General features: G+C 36.5%; 1 protein-coding gene and 1 long non-coding RNA gene across 2 annotated transcripts in view; one reads left to right on the forward strand and one right to left on the reverse strand.

Annotated features, from left to right (window-relative positions):
• LOC146002536 (general odorant-binding protein 57c-like) overlaps nt 1–4,875 on the forward strand; it is a 30,441-nt gene extending 25,566 nt beyond the window's left edge. Inside the window, exon 7 of the mRNA XM_083140453.1 lies at nt 1,343–4,875. Coding sequence (XP_082996579.1) covers nt 1,343–1,423 — 81 coding nt within the window. The 3' untranslated portion in view covers nt 1,424–4,875. The remainder of the gene's footprint in view (nt 1–1,342) is intronic.
• Nucleotides 4,735–20,846, reverse strand: LOC146002537 (uncharacterized). The gene is made up of 5 exons (XR_014443722.1): nt 20,815–20,846; nt 17,267–17,378; nt 14,563–14,618; nt 5,727–5,864; nt 4,735–4,844 (listed from the first exon to the last, which is right to left on the reverse strand). It is a non-coding gene; the product is annotated as an uncharacterized LOC146002537 (long non-coding RNA).
• Nucleotides 20,847–21,481: the final 635 nt, after the last annotated feature.

The following is a 21,481-nucleotide window of genomic DNA, read 5'->3' on the forward strand; positions in this document are numbered from 1 at the left end:
TTTATCATCATTGTTCAGAAAGTGAGAGTTTGATACAAGCACAGTTGACATTTAACATTCACAGAAAATTGGTATATAATTTATACAATATATTTATGTACATATAATTTACGGAAATGATTGCAATAAAAAATATAAACTGGAAAGTAAATTACATATTATGATTACACAGCTTGATGAAGATCATTGATAAAATTTGGTGGGGATCCAGCAAAGCTGGGAAGCCACTTACAACTGAAATCACCACCCACCACATAGTGTAATATGGTCCGCGACAAATTGACAAGCTGGTCATGCATAGAAGAAAAATGTACACCCCTGTACTAAGGTATGATATACGGATAGAAAAAAAGTACAATGGCAGAGACAGAGAAATATAGAAAGGCAGATAGAGAAAGGGAACAGAGAGAGAATGAATAGAACAAACCATCTGAAAATATTGTTTACACAAAACTAGCTAACATGACTTACAGAAATATAAATAAACGATTTATAATACTATAGATGAGTGGTTTCAAATTGAGGCGCGCCTTCCCGGTGAAACGCCGAAGTTTCGCTTGAGAAGTGCAAGAACTTTTAAAAAAAATCTTCTAAGAGTTAATATAAAAAACACCAATTTCTTCTTCTGTATTACTGCAACTTACGTTGATGATCCGTGGGTAATGTCATCTCCCATGTGTTTGAACTGAGACAGAAACTGCATTCGTACTGTACCTCGTAGAAGAAAACCATGCCAATGCTGAAAACTTCTTTGGTAGTGTCTTTGTATAGAAATTGGCAAACATTTTTGTTTTTTTCTACAAAATGAATGTTCTGAATGAATCTCTACAAGATAAAAGAGAATCCTGTATCTACTAGACAAGGGGCAACCTTCAAAAGAAAGTTGCTGCTTTGGAAGAGAAAGATTAAAGATGAAAACTTTGGTGACTTTGTGCACTCAGCAAGTTGATAGAAGAAGCAATGAAGATATTCAAAGGTTGCCGTATGCCTGTTTTTCACATGTATACTCCAGATTTTCTTACTTTTGTATTTATCCATTTTGTCTCATGAATATCTTATCGCTGAAGAAATTGACACCAGGTTATAAGATTGAAATGCTACACAGCACCTGTATTAATCACACACATTATATTTTCATTGCTTGTGTGTGTACCAATAGTAAATAATCACATGAATAGATTTAGTGATGGTTGCGGTCACATGTACTGTATCTATAAATTATTATTGAGGGGAGGCACGTGGAAATTTGGCAGCGGAGGTAAGCCACGACATCTAAATATTTGAAAATCCCTACTATATAGTTTCTACAGCAAATGTATTTACTTTTCCCATTTTTCTACAGATGGATGAGGCCAGTCGCTTGTACGACGCAGCTGAACCCAACACAAATGACAACAACACGCTCACTGACCCCGAGGAATGATTGAGGAGACAGCGTTTGAGGACTGTCTCCGGTGGAATGGTTAACATGGACAACTTACCTTACAATCTAGCCAAAAAATGTTCCCGCAGTATTTAAAATGAGCCAATATCTTGTGAAACTTGAATATGGTTTGTAAAGTATGTACTCCCCACTCAACCTATTCTCTATCCCGGGAATATCTGGAGCAAAGGCGTGCATAAAGGCTGAGAAGGGGAGAAAGCGAGTATGAGGAGCGAAGCAGAACACGTTGCTGCAAAGGCTGGTAAGTGCAGTCGCTCCCCCCTTAACGCAATCCATAGATTCTCGGGACAGAGTATACAGTTCTGTGTTTTTTCTCGTTAAAGAAAACAACTTTGTGTAAATATGAAAAATGCATACTTTGAAAAATGGATGCATTTTCTTCCTGTTTCGAAATTCAGCAACACTTGAATGCCTGTGTTCAAACATTGCACATGATTAACAAAAACAACTACAAAAGTAACTCACGACAGTGACGCCGATTAGGGGAGCGTAGGGGGCAGTTGCTCCCACTTTTTGCCACTTTTGCCCCAGCACTATGCTAAACCTTATCTATCAAGGAAAAGTAAACTGCCCTTGCCCCCCCTAATTTGGAACCAAATCGCCCCCACTGCATCACAATATATTCATAAGAGCATTCTTGATGAAACGCAGGCAGTAAATATAAGTAGGAGAAGCTAATTTTCTTTCTTGTCATCTACTTTTATGTAGCGCTATCAATGAGTGTGTGAACTATTCCTCTAATGAAAATTTTCTACAAATATTATGATTCACTATCTACTATTGTAGTGATTAACCCTAGCTTAGCCGTGACGTACGAGAAACGTACTTACCTGAATGGGGGGGGGGGTGATGCTCACAGGCCCACCCTTTATTTTATCACTATAATTCAAGTAATAATTTTGTTATTGAAACACTGCTTCCTTGCTCATTATATATGTGAAGTTACTGATTAATTATAATAATTATAAAAAATATCATCATTAATTAGAAATAATAACCAATTATTGTATGAGTGCCACACACATTATTTTACCATTCAGTAAAACTAAAAAAAAGAAAACAGTAAGTTTTCATTAATGCTTTTTTGTAGTTGTTCATTAATTATCAAAAGTACCATCATTAACAACCAATTGTACACTCTCACTGGCACGAGTACCTCAAAGATGGCCCCTGATAGGCCCACCTAGTGCATTTTTACATCTATTTACATTCCAGTTATATTTTTATGAACAAATGTAATATTGTGAACACCCTAGAGAACAACGAAAAATTTTAAATTTGAAAAATCGAAAAAATTGAGGTGGTGGGCCTGACAGGTCCCCTCCCCCTCGTCTCGGATAAGCTAGACAATAAATGTTCTGTATATTTTACAAAAAAATACTGACTCGTGCTACGAAAAATTACTTATAAAGTGGCAATATAACCCAGTCAGGACCTGTGCACCCCTAATTTCGTGCGCCCACCCGCCCACCCACACACCAGGAGTGCTATTTACGTCCCTGGTTTGACAATAAACTTACAAATCACAAAACATACCCTTTTTTATTGAAAAGTCTGGAAAGAACAATTGTAGCATGACTAATACTTGACATTTTTCATTTTTGTCCTACTGTGCATTACTTAATATTAATTAGGGCTGTACTGATATAACCTTGAACCGATGCCGATACTCTTACCCAGTGGCGGCGATTGGGTTCCAATACTGGGGGGTAAGGTGCCAAAACTAGGGGGAAAAGGACAGTGTATTTTCCCTTGGTATATAAGGTTTAGCATAGTATGAGAGCAAAAGTTACAAGAAGTGGAGAGCAAGGGCAACTGCCCCCTCGCCCCTCCCTAATCGCCGCCATTGCTGTTACCGATTCCCACCGATACCGATTCTTGATAATTGCAATAATTAAAATTTGTTTTAAATATTGAACACTAGTGCTAGGATTTTTATGACATAGCATATTTTTTCTTTGGTAAGGGTGGTATGTTCCCTAAATATATAGAAATTCATATTCTGAAGAAACTAATTGAATTATGGTGCTTTTAAGAGCATATTTTGGCATATTTGGCCATTTCTAAGCATATTTTGATGGATTTTCGGCCATATTCAGCACTTTTTTTTCGCTTTTTCAAGAAATATAGTCATTTTCCTAGTGGATTCGCTCTTACTCGCATGTTCACTCGAGTTGTTTTTTTTTTTACTGCAGAAAAATATTTTTCATTTTTAATTGAAAATTAGAGAAAATATTCATTGTGCATTTCAACTCATCAGGGCCCATAAAGTGAACTTAAAATAGAATGTATATGAAAATACTTCAGCATAAGTTAGATATTGATATTTCGAAACAGTCTATTTATAAGGGCATAGTTTTCAAATTACAGTGCATATTTTGTAAAATTTTAGGTCAAAAGAGCATATTTTATTTTGCATATTTTGGTGATTTTTAGGTGATGAAAATCCTAGCCCTGTGTAAATATACTTCTCCAAATATGTGAATCAATTTACCAAGACATTTGCTTTAGAATATTTAAGAATTATATCAGAATATTAAAATATATGTTATGTAATCACAAAATACAGTTTTTTGTGCAAAGTTAGTGCAAAGTAAAAATAAAATTTGAATTTTGCATAATTTCCAGGATAATTAAACTCCGCGAAAGTGTCCAGCGGCATTTTTCCGGAAGACCAATATCAATATGCCGTAAGAATACCACTGGTATCGGCCGATACATCAGCATCGGCTCAGCCATAATATTAATACAGTTATGCCATAAAAGACTGTACACGAAATATAAACTCACTTTCAGAATTTCTATATCTGGTAATAGCCATAGCAACACAAGCTTTCATCCATCCCTCTCGGGCAAGAACAATTCCTGCAGGACTGTTACCATCAGGTTACCCAACATTGATCTTAACCTTCTTGATTTATTTTAATGATTTTTAGGAAGTATTGGAATATTAAAACCAAGTGCATGATATTGTTAATCCAATGACAAATTGATGCCTCTGTGAATACTGATTGCTTGTAATTCAGGAATTGTGGGCAACAAGAAAAAATATAAATTCATACAATTTCTAAAGGGAAGGAAATTGTACGTTATACTTTATTTCTTATATCCCTTTGTCTCAATATTTTTTAAGGGAGTTAAATTCTCTAATAAAAAATGTAAAATTGCTGAAAATAATAGACACTGTTTATTTGAAGTACACCAAATGTAATATAGATATAACATTTCTGACATTTTATGCGCTGTGTTTTTTGTTTAGGATGTATTAGTAAGAATAAAAGGTCATGTGGAACATTCATGCATATTATTTATTTATACTAAATAATAACATCTACGATTTAATATTTACCAATAGTACATCGTTACAAGTTCTTAATCTGCGTCGTCATAAATTTTGTTCCTGAAAAGAAATTAATATGTGAATTATTATTGTAGTTTAAATTATTTTTAATAAATTTAAAAAACACTAAATTAATTGACAATATTTGTTACTAGTTTCCTCCTTGGTGGAAAATATGACATGATTTTAAATATTTTCTTATATCTATAAAAATGATAAATCGTCTACCATTGAGATAATAGAAATTATGATTGAAACGGAACTGGCGATTACGTTTAGAACCCGCGAAAGTTATTTCTAATCGAATTAGTTGCCTCGTTTGGAGATAGATGGCAGTGTTCTTCGCTTGTTGGTATGCAGCCAGTGGTCAGTCAGCTGTGGACAATGTTGCCAAGCGTACGATTATATTTCAACGTGCAGGGATTTTTGTCCGAGTATACGCCCAAAATGTACAATTTGGCCTTTTTTATGGGCGCAAAAATTTTCTGAGCCTCATTGTACGAGAAACTGTACTGAAACTGTGGAACATATTGTCTAAAATTCGGTAAAAAGTAAAGAGAAAATTAGAATCGTGTTTTATTTTGAAACTTGAGAAGTGTAATAAAAATAATCTCTTAGGTCAATAATATTTTAAACTGTTGCGCGACTACTACTTTCAACTGTATGTTAGTTGTAATTACTTTCTTTAGTTACCCGATTCAAATATTGGTTTCGCTACTAAAAACTATATTTAACTATAACCGTCCGTCAAATCCAGTTGAAACTTGATAAAATTAGTTTTAGATACAGGCATTCGGTAAAACTTCCAACTACTTTTCACTAAATTCTGTTTAGAAGCAAAGAAGAAATAGATGCGGAGTACTATGGTAAAATAATCATGAGGTATTTAATGATCTATCATGAATGAAAAAGTGATCAATTTTAAGTTCTGAGAAGTTATACCGTGATATCTCCAAGGTGTGGATTGCATAAGTGCTCTTCTTTTGGTCATCCTTCGGCTTTGGCAGTTGTAGGTGGCGCAGCAGTCGGCCCCATCTTCCCCATTTTGTTCGTCGCCATTTTGTCCTTCCCCATCTTATCCTGTGTTGAACAAAATGAGGCAGAACTTTCAGAATAATTAAGTAACATAATGAGGAACTCTAAACTGGATCACAGGGTTGCCATATCACTATGAACAAAAAGTAGGACACATGTCTCAAAATGTATCTATACAACACAATCACCAACAGCAATTCTGGAATGTTTGCAAATAAAATGAAATTGACACATTTCGAGTTTAATACTAATGCATTTCGGAAATAATCCTAAGAACCCTGGCGTACTCGGAGGGGGCTGATGAGGCTGCAGCCCCCTCCGAAATTTTGAGAATATCAACATTTTAAAAATAAAAGTGGATAGTTCCAAATATACAAAATATCTTATTGCGTATGCCGCCCCCCACAAAGCAGGTATGTACTAGGCTATCCACCTTTACAATTCCAACTCCCCCGAAAAAAATCCTGCGCACGCCAGTGCCTGAGAACAAATACCAATGACACTATATGTGATTCCAAGCATACTTTTCTGAGGACAGATTTTTCTCAATTTTTACTTTTATATCACAACGTAATTTTGAAACTTTCAACATCTAATATCTTTGAAATTATAGTATAATATCAAATCCTTTTGCGGAATATATGACAAACTTATCATTGCGTATCTGTTTATTATCGGTTTATTCAAAGAACTTATTTTCTTGATGAAAACTACGTGATGCTCAAAATGTGAGACTTTACGATTCGGGGAATTTCTTCCTGACGTCGGACATATGTCATAAATGTAGGACACGTCTGAGAAATAGGGCATCTGCTAATCGTAGTAGCGTGTCATGTTGCCAACCTCCCAGCACATCAAAGGCGTACACGCATATGAAGTACATTGTTTGTATTTTTGTCTCCTGTACGGTATAATTTCATTTTAGGGATTTGATTCGTGTATGTGCCTTATAGTAGAGAAAACGAATGGGAAAAAAATGGCTTAAACCGGAAATAATTGCAAAACAAAAGTTTTTGGTGCCAAATTGTGCGGAATGGTATAGCGAATAATACACTAAAAATCCACCATCTAAATGTTTCTGGAAAATACAACATCTTGGAAAATGGCAGCAAAAATTCACCACAAAAACTAAAAAAAACCTATAATATCTCGAAAACTGTTCATTGTACACAAAAAGTGAAGATAACCAAATTAAAGAGCAGAAAATTTACCATACTATGGTTTTTGTTTGATAGAGCTACCTTAAATCTTAATTGAATTAGAAAGATTCAAACATTTTCTTTAATTTTTAGAATTAGTGTAGCCAGAGGCACAAGGGGTCATTTCATAGTTTATGCACACGAAGAAGCAAATTATATTGCAAATGAACATATTTCTGAGATGCGTTCAATAATCTGCTCAATTCAGAAGTAGATACTAATGTAATTTCAAGCTCTGAGGTGCTGAAAAATCTTTATCTACATTTGGTTCAACTCTGAAAGATAACAGGATGCTGCTGCTCTGTGGCTGCAATACATTAGGATTCTTGATATTCTTCGAAATTTCATTAAAGCCGAGTGTATTGGGAAGTGGAGTGTACATCTTCCATCAGTTACGCATATGTTCTCCTCTTGCTGCAGCAGGGACAACACCTGTGCTACATGTGCACGTCTGTATGTAGAGGAAATGATGAAATTTAACATGCTAACACCAGGTATCTACGAAAAATTCTGCAATGGACTCAAAGGCAAAGTGACCGAATTAGAACCGTATTTTACCGTATCATATTAGTTCAATGTATTGACAGTGTCGGCAATTTGGGGTGGGGATGGGGGCATGGGGTGAAGTTCCCCCTCCCTTCCCCATACATACTTTTTATCCCCGCACTATGGTCTCTTAATGCTAAGTCTTGTCTACCAGTGGATTTGACCCGAAATTCCATTTTAAATACGATTCCCTCTACATACAGTAAGCAGAAAGTAAACGGTCCTTACCCCTCCCAAACTCCACCCCCTCAGTTTAGTCACCTATTCGCCGCTACTGTGTGCATACATTTTTAAACAAGAGAAACAACATGTAACAAACGCAAGTGAACGAAACACTGCAGAAAACAATATATTATGTTTTTATCAATATCATAAGAAATGGAACACGTAAATTTAGGGAAACACATGACTCTGCATTAAACTACATACCTCCTCAACCCCTGACTTTAAAGGCACGAAACGAAAACCAGTCTCTAGAGGAAATAATAAGCTATGAATTAAGTTCAGTGACTTTTGGATGTAAATTACATAGTTTCTTACATATTTCCTGGTTTTTTTGTGTGTCGGAAACCAACTTTTACACTAATTCTAAAAATTAAAGAAAATATTTGAATCTTTTTAACTCAATTAAGATTTAAGGTAGCTCTATCAAAAAAAAAACAAAAAAAAACATAGTATAGCAAATTGTCTGCTCCTTAATTTGGTTATCTTCACTTTTTGTGTACGATGCACCGTTTCCGAGATATTATATTTTTTTTAGTTTTTAAGGTTACTTTTTGCTGCCATTTTCCAAGATGGCGTATTTTCCCGAAACGTTTGGATGGTGGATTTTTAATATATTATTCACTATACCATTCCACACAATTTGCCACAAAAAGTTTGTGTTTCATTTATTTCCGGGAGAAATCGTTTATTTCCTCTACTATTATATTTTATACCAACTAACCCTTGTCGTTTCACCACAACAACCTCTTTCTATACGTTTCAAAGGGCCTCCCCGATGGCGTTGTGGCAACGTCGTCGCCTTGTAAGCAAGGGATCCTGGGCTCGATACCCGGTGGTGGCACATCACCTTAAGCTGTAGGTCCAGTCCCGATTATACTATATATACATAAAGTGGATTTGAAGCAACAAATCAATGAATCAATATGCTTCAAGTGTTCAAATCCGCAATGATTTTTTTTCTTTTAGGCTTGCGTTTAGATCTAGCGGTCATTTTCAATTAGTAGATACTGTGATTTTAGCATTTTTCGACGCTTATGAATTTCACTCTAACTTTTGGCCTATAATTCTAAATGTAAAGATTAAAAAATATTTTATTTTAGAATTAAATGATCTTTTACCATCTTTACTCCCAGATTGGTAGCTTCCATTTTATAATACAATGAATCCGATAGATATGTCCCATAATTTGTCATCTTTGTAACACCAAATAACCACGAAGGAGGCAAAACACTTTGGCCACATTTCTTATGCTTACGTTTCAATGACAGGTAACTCCGAAAATTGTTAAACATATGAGGTATCTGGGCCCTATTTTGTCTATAAGGTCAAAAGAATTGAAAATTCTGAAAGTATCAGAAGTTTGAAGTTTTTTAACCCCAAATGGGGGATGACAAGTTCTGACACCCGGTAAACGTAAGTTCGACGAAAATCTTAAATTGTCCAAGGCGACTTAGGTAGTTGCGGAATTGGAACTATTGCTAATTTCTATGCAAATAAACCAATGGTTAATTGATTGGTTTTGCTTATTTTGCTTCGATTGTTTGACACTTTCAACTAATGATGAGGGTGAGAGATGATATGATGAAATAGATGAAGGAACACGCACCAAGAAAATCCATGCCTAGTCTGGGATTCGAACAAGAGCCCCTGGATGTGTCAACAATGGAAACAAAGCGCAGACTACTGGGAGGAAAGGACAGAATTAGGTTGCTCACTTCCATAAGAATATGTATTAATAAATACAACTCAACCAATATGAGAAGAACCCAGGCAAAGTCGAGATCTAAAGTTGACAGTCTTTTGTTCTCTCCTCTCGCTTCCCCTTTGCTTGTACACTTCGCAACATCTTATTTGACCGCCCTGAAAAATTTCAAAGTCCGGAATTCGTAAATTTGGCAGCATAGCGCTTCAGAGCAAACTAAGAGTAGCCAACTTTGCAACATTCCTTCATCCTGAATGAAAACGATCTTGTGTTTTTTTTATTCTTTCACATTCCATAAAGTAGAGATACCCTAAAGCAGTAATAAAATATATGAGTAGACAAAAAAATGTTAAGTAGAAATACGTATGTTGAAAATATTTAAAGATTCTTCGTTCTGAATTTGAAAATAGGAAAATGTATGTGCATTGTGAAACACTGAACAGGTTCTCATCCACCTGGAAAGAATTGCGGTCACGTTTGAATGCAAGAAGGCAAATTTATGATGATTTTATGCGAAATGTTTAGTAAAGATACCTTGCACAACACCAAACGATTCTGCAAAGTGTGTCTTTTGCTTGGTTCTTGGCGGAAAATGGTTCGAAACTCTGGCACAATGTTGCTTCAACTGAGATGAACGTGCTTTACTGAGCTTTCTGTTAGCAATCTCCTGGAGTAGTTGGTTAGATGACTACATTTCCGTTTTTTTACTGTTTTCGTCAAGATCGAAACATCGTAGGTTCAAATCCCACCCTTTCCTTATTATTTTTTCCTTTTTATTTGCCGAGTACGAAGTGTTCTAATAACGTAATCTAATATTATATGATATTACTGTAAATATTTATGCGATGCATGGTCAGTGGCGGCGATTGGATTTCAAAACTGATGCGGCAAGGTGGGAAGAGGGGAGGGCAAGGACAGTTTCTTTCCCTTGGTAGATAATGTTAAGCATAGTGCGGGGTCATCTGCCCCTCCACAATCCATAATCGTCGCCACTGTGCATGCCTCAATTAATGCTTCTACTAATGTTTTTAATCTTTCAGTGATTGGCAGGATTTTAGGAAATACTTTTCCTTTCATTCAGCTGTTATAAGTTAACACATATTCAGAACTTACATGTCAACTTTCTGCATTAGGAAATGCTGGACATAAATCGCATAAATATCAACGGAAATATCCAAGAAACGTAGATAAGCATTCTCGTGCAAAGCCGTTTACTTCCCGAAAAAGATTTTGCAAGGAAGTAGGTTTGAACCCATGACCTTCCATTCCATAAGCAAACGATCCCCCTACACCACACGGTTCACGTTATTTTATGCACTCGGTTCGGATCCTACTTTAAACTGTAGGTCCAGTACCGATTAGCCTTACTATGCATAAAGTTGACTTAAAACACCAAATCAATCAATTCATCTCCTTTCAGAGTGGGCTTTTTTCTATGATACTGTAGTCTGCCAGCATCCGAAAATACAGTTCTGATTCGCGTACACCAGAGTGTAATTGCATTTAATATTGTGACTAATTTTACTTTAAAACTACAGATTAAAGCGATAAGAGTATCCTGAAAAAGAACCTCAAAGTAGATCGTCACACAAAGTATTTTAATCTATTGCCAAACATTTCAGTTAAGAATAATATTATGCTTTTCCATTGACCGTATTTTCGATTCATGGTGAATTTGCTAAAAGGACCACGTCAAGAAATGGTTGGCCGCGGTGGCTCAGTCGGTAACGCGTCTGACTACCATGCTAAAGGTCCCGGGTTCGATCCCCGGCCGGTTCAAATCCGGGAACTTTTCTAACGGTGAAAGCGGCCCCGGCGCCCACCCAGCGTCGAATAACATGGGTACCTGGGGGAAACCCTGGGGGGTAAAGGCGGTCAGGGGCGTGATGCTGATCACATCACCCCCACTCACGACCGGATCAAGAAAGTGTGGGGCGTTACCCCCACACCCCCTATACGCCTTCATGGCGTGGTGCTATGCACAGGGGAGCACTTTACCTTTACCAAGAAATCTAAATGTGTAGGTTTTACTAGTAAATGCATTTAAAATGCACGAAACAACAGGGGAGGAGAAAAATAAACCTCAAAAATAAGTAAAAATGCAACAAAAACTTTTAAAAATACTGACAAATAAACTAAAAGCCCAAAAAGGCCGAAAAATGAAAAAAAAGTGTAAAATAGAAAGTGTTTTCCGGCTCTAACTGAAGGGAAGCGGACATGATATCAGGTTTAGCATTGTTTTTAAGGGTCAGAAAAAAAGTTGATTTTTCATCAACTTCCGGATCCTAATTAGTAATTATGACCATTGAAAAAGTTGGAGGTAGCTTACATAACATTTTCTTGCTGAGGGATCGTATCGTTCCATACCTCCACTTTATAATACAGAAAAAAATCAAGTTCATATTTCGAAAATGACTTGGAGTTTTCCACCACGAAAATATGTTTTTCATAGTTTGAAGTTCGTTAGTATTATCTTTCAAGGTTTCCATTGTTTTAATTTCACACATATTTTATATTTCATACGTTGCATATCCCTTTCCTCTCTCATTTCATACAGTCTTTGGAAAAAAGTAGAAGTTTCTTGTCAAACGGGGTCTGGTTCAAATGACTCCTTCTTGCTCTCCTGTTTCTACTTTAAACAAACAACATACTTCGTAACTAAACGATTGCTTGTTCAAAACACGGAATTTTTACACAATTTACAAAATATGACAAAACGCCGATAGACATGTTCATCATTTTTCCCTTACAGCGTTTCTCGATTTTATCTGAATTCGTTTCCTCATGAAAATTGCCATGAGGAAATTATAGATATGACATTATGTGTGAATTGGTTTCTTCAAACTGGTAGAAAATTTTAACATGAGCTATTTGGAGAAGAGGTAGCGTGCTTGATTTTCACGAGGGAGGTCGAGGGAGGTCGTGATTCTCCACCTAGGCAGGATTTTTTCAGGAGTTTATCGTTGGACGTAAAGTTTATCCAACGTGCTAAGAAGTTAACATTGGTCTCCGTATTTCACGAGAGGAAAGGAAATAGTTGGAGGAAGTTATTTCGATGTTAGGAGGAAGTCACATGCCACGTGGAATGCGCAGAATCAAGTTACAAAGCGCTAAATCTGTAATGGTGTTTTCGAATATTGCAAAGTTAGTGCGGAAAGTTTGTTATATCTGATACTCGAACTTTCTGTTCAAAGAAGACAAACATTTTAGATACAAAGCAGTTAGGAATTAACGATCATTATGAGGTTTTGATTTTTTTTTTGTTTGTCACTCACTATATAAATACTTATTAGTAGTTTCTTATCGAATCGGCCTTCGTCGCAATAACAATTTACTTATGTTAATTAGCGATTTACTATTCGTTTTAGACGCATGGTAAGATGGTGGTGATGGGATTGGCAACAGTCCTTACGAAGGAATGGACATAAAATTACCAATCTTAGCAATTTGAACTCATTAAACGCTCCCCTTCGTTACAGTAATGCACTACATCACTATTCAACATAACTGTATATCTTTTTTTAGTATATCGAAATCAAATAATCAATATTTTAGGTGTCAGTGAAGAACAAACAATACATAACTTAAATAGCATTACATTTTGCATCCTGAATACATATATGTGATTTGTGAATTAATCATGATGTGTGTGTTAACACAACATATGAACAATAACTAAAAAGAAAAGTTTTAACTTAAAATCCTGGAAATCTCCAACTTCTAAGGAAAAATATGCGCAGAAGGGACGTTCCTCAAGTGTGCATCGAATTCATTTTTTAAATATTCTGTTCAGCAAACAAAAAAAAACTCAAAAAGAGAAAGAGGAGAGGGTGGGATTTGAACCCGCGACCTTTCACGCTTGACGAAAAATAAGGATAGCAGCGCCTAACCAACTACTTTACTTTAACTGAATGACATTGAACCCTTACAAACATGTTGACGTTTATGAAGACTCCCACCTTCCTGTGTTTCAAGCACATTTTCTCGACAAGTCGTGTAAAATATATGTTTTTCAGAACTGTTCGATATTATGCAAGGTATTGTAAATAAAATGTCGCATAAACTACTCACAAATTTGCTTCATTCTGGACAAACTTGATGGCAATTTCCTCCAGGTGGAGAAAAACTCTATTCAGTGTTTCAAACCCCCCAAATTTCAAGTCGAGCACGCAGAATCGTAAATATCCCTCAAGGTTCTTTTTTCCAATTTCTTATTTCTGTTTGATTGTGTATTTATTATAATAGCGGTTTATAGTTTCTAAGTTCATGGAAAGTGTTAAATTGAAAACCTCTCACCGCAGCGTTTTTCGTCTAGTGGAAGGACCAACTCAAAGTTGGCTACTCTCACTTGGAGCCGAAGTGCAATGTTGCTAAGTTTACGATTTCGGGACTTAGAATTCTTTCAGGGCGGTCAAATAAGATGTTGCGAAGTGTACCTGGATGCAACCGTGTTGCCATACGTATACTGTATTTCTTCCGATCTAAGGCGCACTTTTTTTTCGGGTTTTGGATGACGAAAATTTACGTCCGCCTTAAATTGAATTGAAAAGTTATTTTAAGTCCACTTTATGCACAGAAAGGCTAATCGGAACTGAACCTACAGGTTAAAGTGGGATCCGAACCACTGTGCCATGTGCCTCCCCGGGTATCGAACCCTTGATTACAAGGCACCATCGGGGAGGCCCACGTCCTTCTTGAATTCGAGTACATATGCATAAATATACCAAGGTATTAGTGTAATGTGGTGTTATTATCAAAAGATAAATATGAATTTGGGGGGCATTCCACCCAAATTTTCAAGTTACGAAATTAAAAATTAGAGATACTTTTGTTATTTTTAATGATTGCTCAAATGAAAGTTATTTAGCAAATTATTTCTGGAGTTTTTACGGATGGAAAGCTTGTCCATCCTGCCTCCCGAATTTTCAAGTTTAATTCTGCCCTCGGAAGGTAAGTCTAAGTTCGATACTACTCCCTCTCCAAAGTTATGTCCCAAGCTCGATTTTGATCTCCCTAAAGTTAGGCGCCAAGTTTTGCCCATGCGTTTGAGAACGTAATATCCTTCACTCACCTGCTCTATCATGCAAGTAACAAAATTATACGCCCTGTTGCAACGCTCCTTCTCGTCTGAAAAGAGATAATGCAATTAATTTATTCGTAACACTGTTAAGCCTTGTTTCCATGTTAAAAAAAGTTAAAATGCTGACCAAGACAAACTTATATAGTATAAATATATACATAAAAATATAACGTCTCCACCCTCTAACAGGGACTAATTCAGACGAATATTCACAATAATCTTCGTAATGTGAATGTAAATCTTCGTCTGAGGAAGACCCTGTTAGAGAGTGGAAACGTTATGTTTTTATGTATATTTATACTATAAAAGTTTGCCTTGGTAACCATTATAATGTTGTTTTTTTAAAATAATTCCATACATTAAAAGCATGTCGTAGTTATCTCCACAATCAATACTTCTGCAGTAATTTCATTACACTTTATCCGGTGGAGGCACGTTGCACAGCTCCGTAGCGAGATATTTTGGCGCCCTAACCTAAGGAGTTTGTATCCCACGCGCACTACCAACCAGCAACATTTTATGTGCATCCTACGATATTTTATTATTATTCTTATGCCATGGATTGTGATATTTCCATCATACAAATTTTGAAATGATGAAACAAAAAAAAAAGTTATATTTTAAGATGTGTAGCTTCTATATCTGATTTTTTTTTAAAAGTAGGGTGAAGTAACACCTTGGATTGGTAGAGTTTGGGTTTTAAGTTCACTTTAGCACAATAAGGCTTATCGGGACTGGACCTACAGTTTAAAGTGGGATCCGAACCACTGTGCAATGTGCCTCCACCGAGTATCGAACCGGAGACCCTTTGATTACAAGGCATCGAAGCTACTACTGCGGCATCTGGGAGGCCCGTATTCTACACTACACCCTCTAAAATCAACAGGAAATTTCATCAAATTGTAATAAATTCATGTTTAAATATGGAAATGCGAAGGTAAGAAATTGGAAAATATACGACACTCAAAACTTGCTTAAACGCATATATGAAAATTAAAATGATATTTATACAGTGTGATTTAAAAGCCCGGCAGCACAGAACAACTCAGTTATTAATGCAAATAGTAAGAATGGAAAAAGTAGAAAGTTGTTGCAATAATGTGCTTTTCACTTTGTGTGCTTGAATGTTCAAACGTTGAGGTTGTACGCAAAATGATACGAGCTTCAACGAGAACGGAAAATGCCTTGTTGCCACTTTTCACCATTTAATGCTTTTGCTTTGCCTCTAGTTATCGTGATCTAACTAACTAACTCTCTAGCCTTCTTAAACCCGAAGGTTCATGGCTGCAGCAACACAGGCCTTCCATCTTTCCCTATCCTGAGCAAGATCTATATACTCTTTTCCATCCCTACCGATTTCCCTTAGGTCCATCTCAACGTTATCCCTCCATCTTCGTCTTGGTCTCTTACCATCAGGTTTCCCAACAACAATCCTGTATACTCTTCTTTCCTCTCCCATCCGTGCCACATGGCCTGCCCACCTAAGTCTTCTTGATTTAATTATTCTAATAATATCTGGACATGAATACAAATTATGTAGTTCTAAATTATGTAACCTTCTCCACTCACCTGTCTCCTCATCCCTTATAGGTCCAAATATTTTCCTAAGGATCTTATTTTCAAATACTCTCAATTTGTGTTCCTCTTTCAATGTAAGTGACTAAGTTTTACACCCATATATTAATAGTACACGCAAAATTACTGTCTTGTATATTTTAACTTTTAGTTTCTTAGATTTTAAAAGAGAAGAAAAAAGTTTATGAAGAGAAAAGTAACATGCATTTCCTGAATTAAGCTTGCTTTTTGTTTCCTCTTTAATATAATTTTCATTTGTTAGTATTACTCCTGAGTATTTGAATTTGGAAACTGGTTAAAACAAGTTGTTATCAATAATTAGATTTCTAATACTTGGTTTTGGCCTGTAAGCATATATTTAGTTTTCTCTTTGATAACTTCCAAACCTATCTCTTTAGCAGTTTTGAAAAATAGTTTAGCATTATTCTTAATTGTATTTATATCATCCCGTAATAAGTCTACATCATCTGCATATGCTAACAACTGAGTCACACCGTTTAATTTTAGTCCTTCGTTAGTTTCGTTTACCTTCCTATCGTGATCAGTTCTTAGTTTGCCTAGTAGGGCTACAGTAGGGTTATGTGAAAATGTAAATGTAACAAAAGTAACAAAAGTAACTATTAAATTATTTGTTACTTGAACTGCATTTCAGTTACTCGTTTCAAAAAAGCAACTAAACGCACGGCCATGAAAATAGGCGGCTGGGCAGAATTGCGATGGTGTCACATATGGGAAAAGCAAGGAGAGGGCGGGACAAAAGCCGCTCGTTCCCGCGCACTGTGTGGTAACGTCAACCGGTCTGCGTTGCCTAGTTCGAGCGTCAGACCGACCTCTCTTCTGGGCACTTTTGCGTCATCCCTGACAATTTGAGCAAATACTCAGTTTGTATCAAGTGGATTACAACGATCAACTTACAACGAGATCTTTCATTTTGTTAAACTTGGAACACACCGGGTTGTGCTCCAACGTGGCAACAGCGCGAACTTCTGCCATCCGCCTAATTTCATGGCCGTGTGATTAGTTAACATTACCGTAACTCGAATAGAGCAGCCCGTTCCTTCCAAAGGCTGTTTTGGTGAATGCACTGAACTGTTTTATCGAACGCGTGTCAAGTACTAACCCTGTTTGCTGCAGACGTCTGTGGACTTCAACATGTCTTCGACGTTGGAGGCGTTCTGCATGCTCACCATCATCTTCACCAGTGACGTGTTGAACTCTCCTTTCTCGTTCATCTGAAACAACCAATATAACAGTAGGGATGTCATCATTCGACAACAACCATTGGACAACTAGAGGAATGCATCAGTAACATATCCGTAATAGGGTCTAGGATATTTTGGTGCCAGACACGGTGCTGCCTGGACATTATACACCCTTTCTCCTCTGGCCTCTGGCATCGACTTTCACTTTCCAGTGGCTATAAATACTGAATGCGAGTTAATTCCTCATGACTTAGAAAATGGCATGGTTGTTGAATAGCTCTGATGGTTGGATGGAATTATTCATAATAGATTTTCGTACTTAAACACTTTTTATTTACTTTACTCTATTATATATTTTTGAAAATCATCAAGTTTTTCTTCCCCATCCTATATTTTGGACTAACAACTGCCTAGAACTTAACAAGAAATCTTCAAGATGATTTGCGGATGCAACATTTAAGGTTGCAGCTGCTTTATTTTCTCAGCTGCATACAATCAATGTGCAGAAGAGAGCTCGGTACTTCAAGTGTTACACGTCTTGATGGCAAACATATGATAGGATAAACATATTATAGGCAAATAAGTTGATGGAATTTCTTCCTTCTAGCTCGTGAAAATGAGGATTCTCGTGAAAGTGAGAATTCTGGTGAAAATGAGGATTCTCGTGAAAGTCAGGATTCTGGTGAAAATGAGGATTCTCGTGAAAGTGAGGATTCTGGTGAAAATGAGGATTCTCGTGAAAGTGAGGATGTGCATATCGATACTTACTGTCTAACATTACTCTATTTGTATGCCACTTTTCAACCTATTTGACATCTCCTCCGACTTTTTTTACACCTGTTTTTTAACTCGTGAAAATGAGAATTCGGGCTTTTCAAAATGACCCTAATCTTTCGTGCCCTATTACAACATTTTTTTAAAAAAAGATAAACCACGACAAAATCTCAGTCCTTGTAGGGTGTGTAAAGATAAAGGCACCAAATGTTAAGCACAAAAATGCCCAGCCACCAGAGTGTGCGGCACCAAAATTACTTATCACCAAAGAGTCCTGGCACCAAATTGTCCGACACCAAATTGTCAGACTCCGACTCCGTCAGCATAGGCTGGCAAGAGTGGATGATTTTTGGAGATTATTCTAACTCGTTGGATGGAGATCCTAGTTTGAAATCCTGGCTAAGAAATGGACGTTTCTAGGTAATAAATTCAGCAATCATCTTCACTGCCGCGATTAACTCCAGAGAAGAAAGTAAGTAAAGTAACCAAAAAAGCAAAATACAAGAAAGCTAATTTATTTCGAAGGTATTTCAAGGATTCAAGCCCGTAGACAGGATTTTAATTTGGGGGGGGGCCTCACGGGCGTCACCAGAAATATTTGTAGAGCGTGTCAGGCCATTGACAAAACTTGATTAGTAGAAATAATAATGACAATAATAATTAATTAATTTATAATTGTTATTTTACAATAATAAATATTATAAGTTATTAAAATAAACCAATTTTAATCCAAATTTATTGTTATTATTATTATTTTACAAATGAAGAAACTTTGAGTGAATATCCAACACAAGTGTTGTTCATTATTTTACATTTTGTAAAGTTAGTGTACTGAAAGTCATAGTTATTGTAATTTTTTATTAACTTTTAGATACTCCGTTCAAAAAAATGCTTTAAAAATTAGGACAAAATTTTACTCATAAAGTTTATATTATTTGACCTCTCACAAAGAAAATTATACATTTTGGAAGGTGTGGATCCATATATTCTTTGGATTAAATGGTAGAACATATAAATATAGGCCTAACCTCTATTATATGTATACTAAATTATTTCCATGTAATGCAGTTTTCACTTTGGTTATAACTTTAGTTATGTTACTAACAATAAAAATAACAAAATTTTGCCTTTTCAAAAGTTGAACGATGTCAGTATCCATGGGGGTCGACACACCCGTTCGCCCCCTATCCCGACGTCTATGCTTAGTAGCAATTGTAATTTTAAGATGAAAAAATGGGGGTAGTTGAAAATGAAATTTTCAGTATATTACAACTCTTTATGGAAGATGTTTAATCCTGCTAAGGAAGTGAAATACCAATAGCCTACACACTATTTAATTTGGATATTTGTAGGATTTCGGGGGGGGGGCTTCAGCCTTCTCCCTGGTTGCGCGCTTGTGTGATTGAATAACATCTTAGCATTCGACAGTGGGTTTGGCGGAGGAAAATTGAAGTTCCGTCCACCATAATTTGATTTGGCTGCGTCACCTCATCCCCTTTTACTTCCTGAGCTACTTTTTTATAACGTCCTGTTTGACGTGAATGACATAATATTGTTATCCGGGAATAATTTATTTTCGATTTCATACGACCGTCGGTGGATTATTGAGATGAGTAATGACACTGGATATTGAAGACGAAAACTAAGAATATATTGTCATAACTTTAACGTTAACAGTAAGAGCAGCGCCCAACACCTTTGACAACTAAAATTATCTTAGAAGGCACTTTATCCAGTCTTCGTAAATCTAGCTTCTTGGAAGTCAGTTTTAACTCCATTTAACCTGAAATTTACCTCTTTTAAGCGCATCAGTTTTGGCAACACTGTCAGAATGGCCCTGGGAGGTAAAGATAAATGCATTGCGCTTATGGGAGTATTATTTGATATGTTCTCTTGATAATATCAAACTTCTGATGGCATAGAAATAGATATTGATGGAAAGAGGGCTCTTTGAAAATGTGTTTGACAAGCGGAAAATTCGAAACATCCATTTGATTAGCCGTAACTTGATGCTAAAGTTGATTCCCCATGCATGGGAATCCGAAAATTCTTATTCACCATATTTTTCAAACATCGTGTCTAGCTTAATAGTCAACATAAAAAAAGATTCCACTTGAAACATGGAGAGATATTCATACTCTTGGATACACCCCAGGGTCTCTTTTTAGTCGTAGTGCCCATTCGGGCGATATTGGAATAAATGCACAATTGGTGGGAACTGTAACTCCTCCTCTTAAATGTTGTGGCTACTATTTATCTTTAAAAAAGGTAACCCTCTACCCCATTACAAAATCTCCTTGCATGCTACTACCTGTATTTAAGGAGTCTCGAGTTCGATCCCTGTGGGGACACATTTCAATGCTCCGGACCCCATTTTGAGCAAATTTATGTATAATCTATTTCTTGACGTTATTCTTTTAGCACAACTAGGATGGAGTATTTTAAATGTTGTTGCCTTGGTAACCACGAAGTCCCGGATTCGATGTCCGGAGGTGGCGCACTTCCATAACCAGTAAATCCGGTTCCGATTAGCCTATTTTGTTGTATGATTGTCAGTATGTGAAAGGAACCATGAGAGGATTCTATTTAATGCTGCTCCAACATCTTTTGTTCGTCGGGACGTGACGATGGAAACGATGTTTTCATGACCCACCTGATTATCTAAGTTCTAAGAGCGTGAAAAAGTACTTACAACGCCTGTGCTGTTCAGAATGCAGTGAAGAAAACACTGGAAAGGAAATAACATTTTTAAGGTTATCATATTCTGATTACATACGTCATTATTTTATTTTTTATATTTTAAAGACTATTAATGTTTGATGCAAGACAGTACGTTCTTATTACAGTATATTTATTCATCCTCAGCTGGTGAGCACTCGCCCTTGGCAGATAACTTGATGGTAATGGGCGAGAGATTACTTTTCACACATGAAATGGCACAACACCAAGAATTTAGGTTTATATCTCCTAGTTTAGATTAACATGGTTAGAGAAGGATATTACCTGTCTATTCGATGATGAAGAGTTCCTCGGAGAAGACTCTTAGAATTGCGCTATGCAGGCTCGCTCAAGCTCCCCGATATTTCTCGTTCCTCGATCCAAAGCAAAAGACCCCAAGTCGCCCGTTACACTCTCACTTATCCTTTCTTCCACCACCTGGTTATTGCTCCCTAATCCCAGTTGATCAGCAACTTAATTCCAATCAACCAGGAAGATTGATTTAATACCGACCTAGCATTCTTTGAATGTTTGAGAGAGTAACGGCCGACGAAGGAGGTTATTGCTTTTGGCTTGATACATTTCTCTAATCAGGGGAACCTGTTACGATATGTATGCTAATCTGAACTGTCTAGCGTCAT

Source organism: Lepisma saccharinum, chromosome 18, assembly GCF_977018435.1.
Source record: "Lepisma saccharinum chromosome 18, izLepSacc3.1, whole genome shotgun sequence".
Taxonomy (NCBI): domain Eukaryota; kingdom Metazoa; phylum Arthropoda; class Insecta; order Zygentoma; family Lepismatidae; genus Lepisma; species Lepisma saccharinum.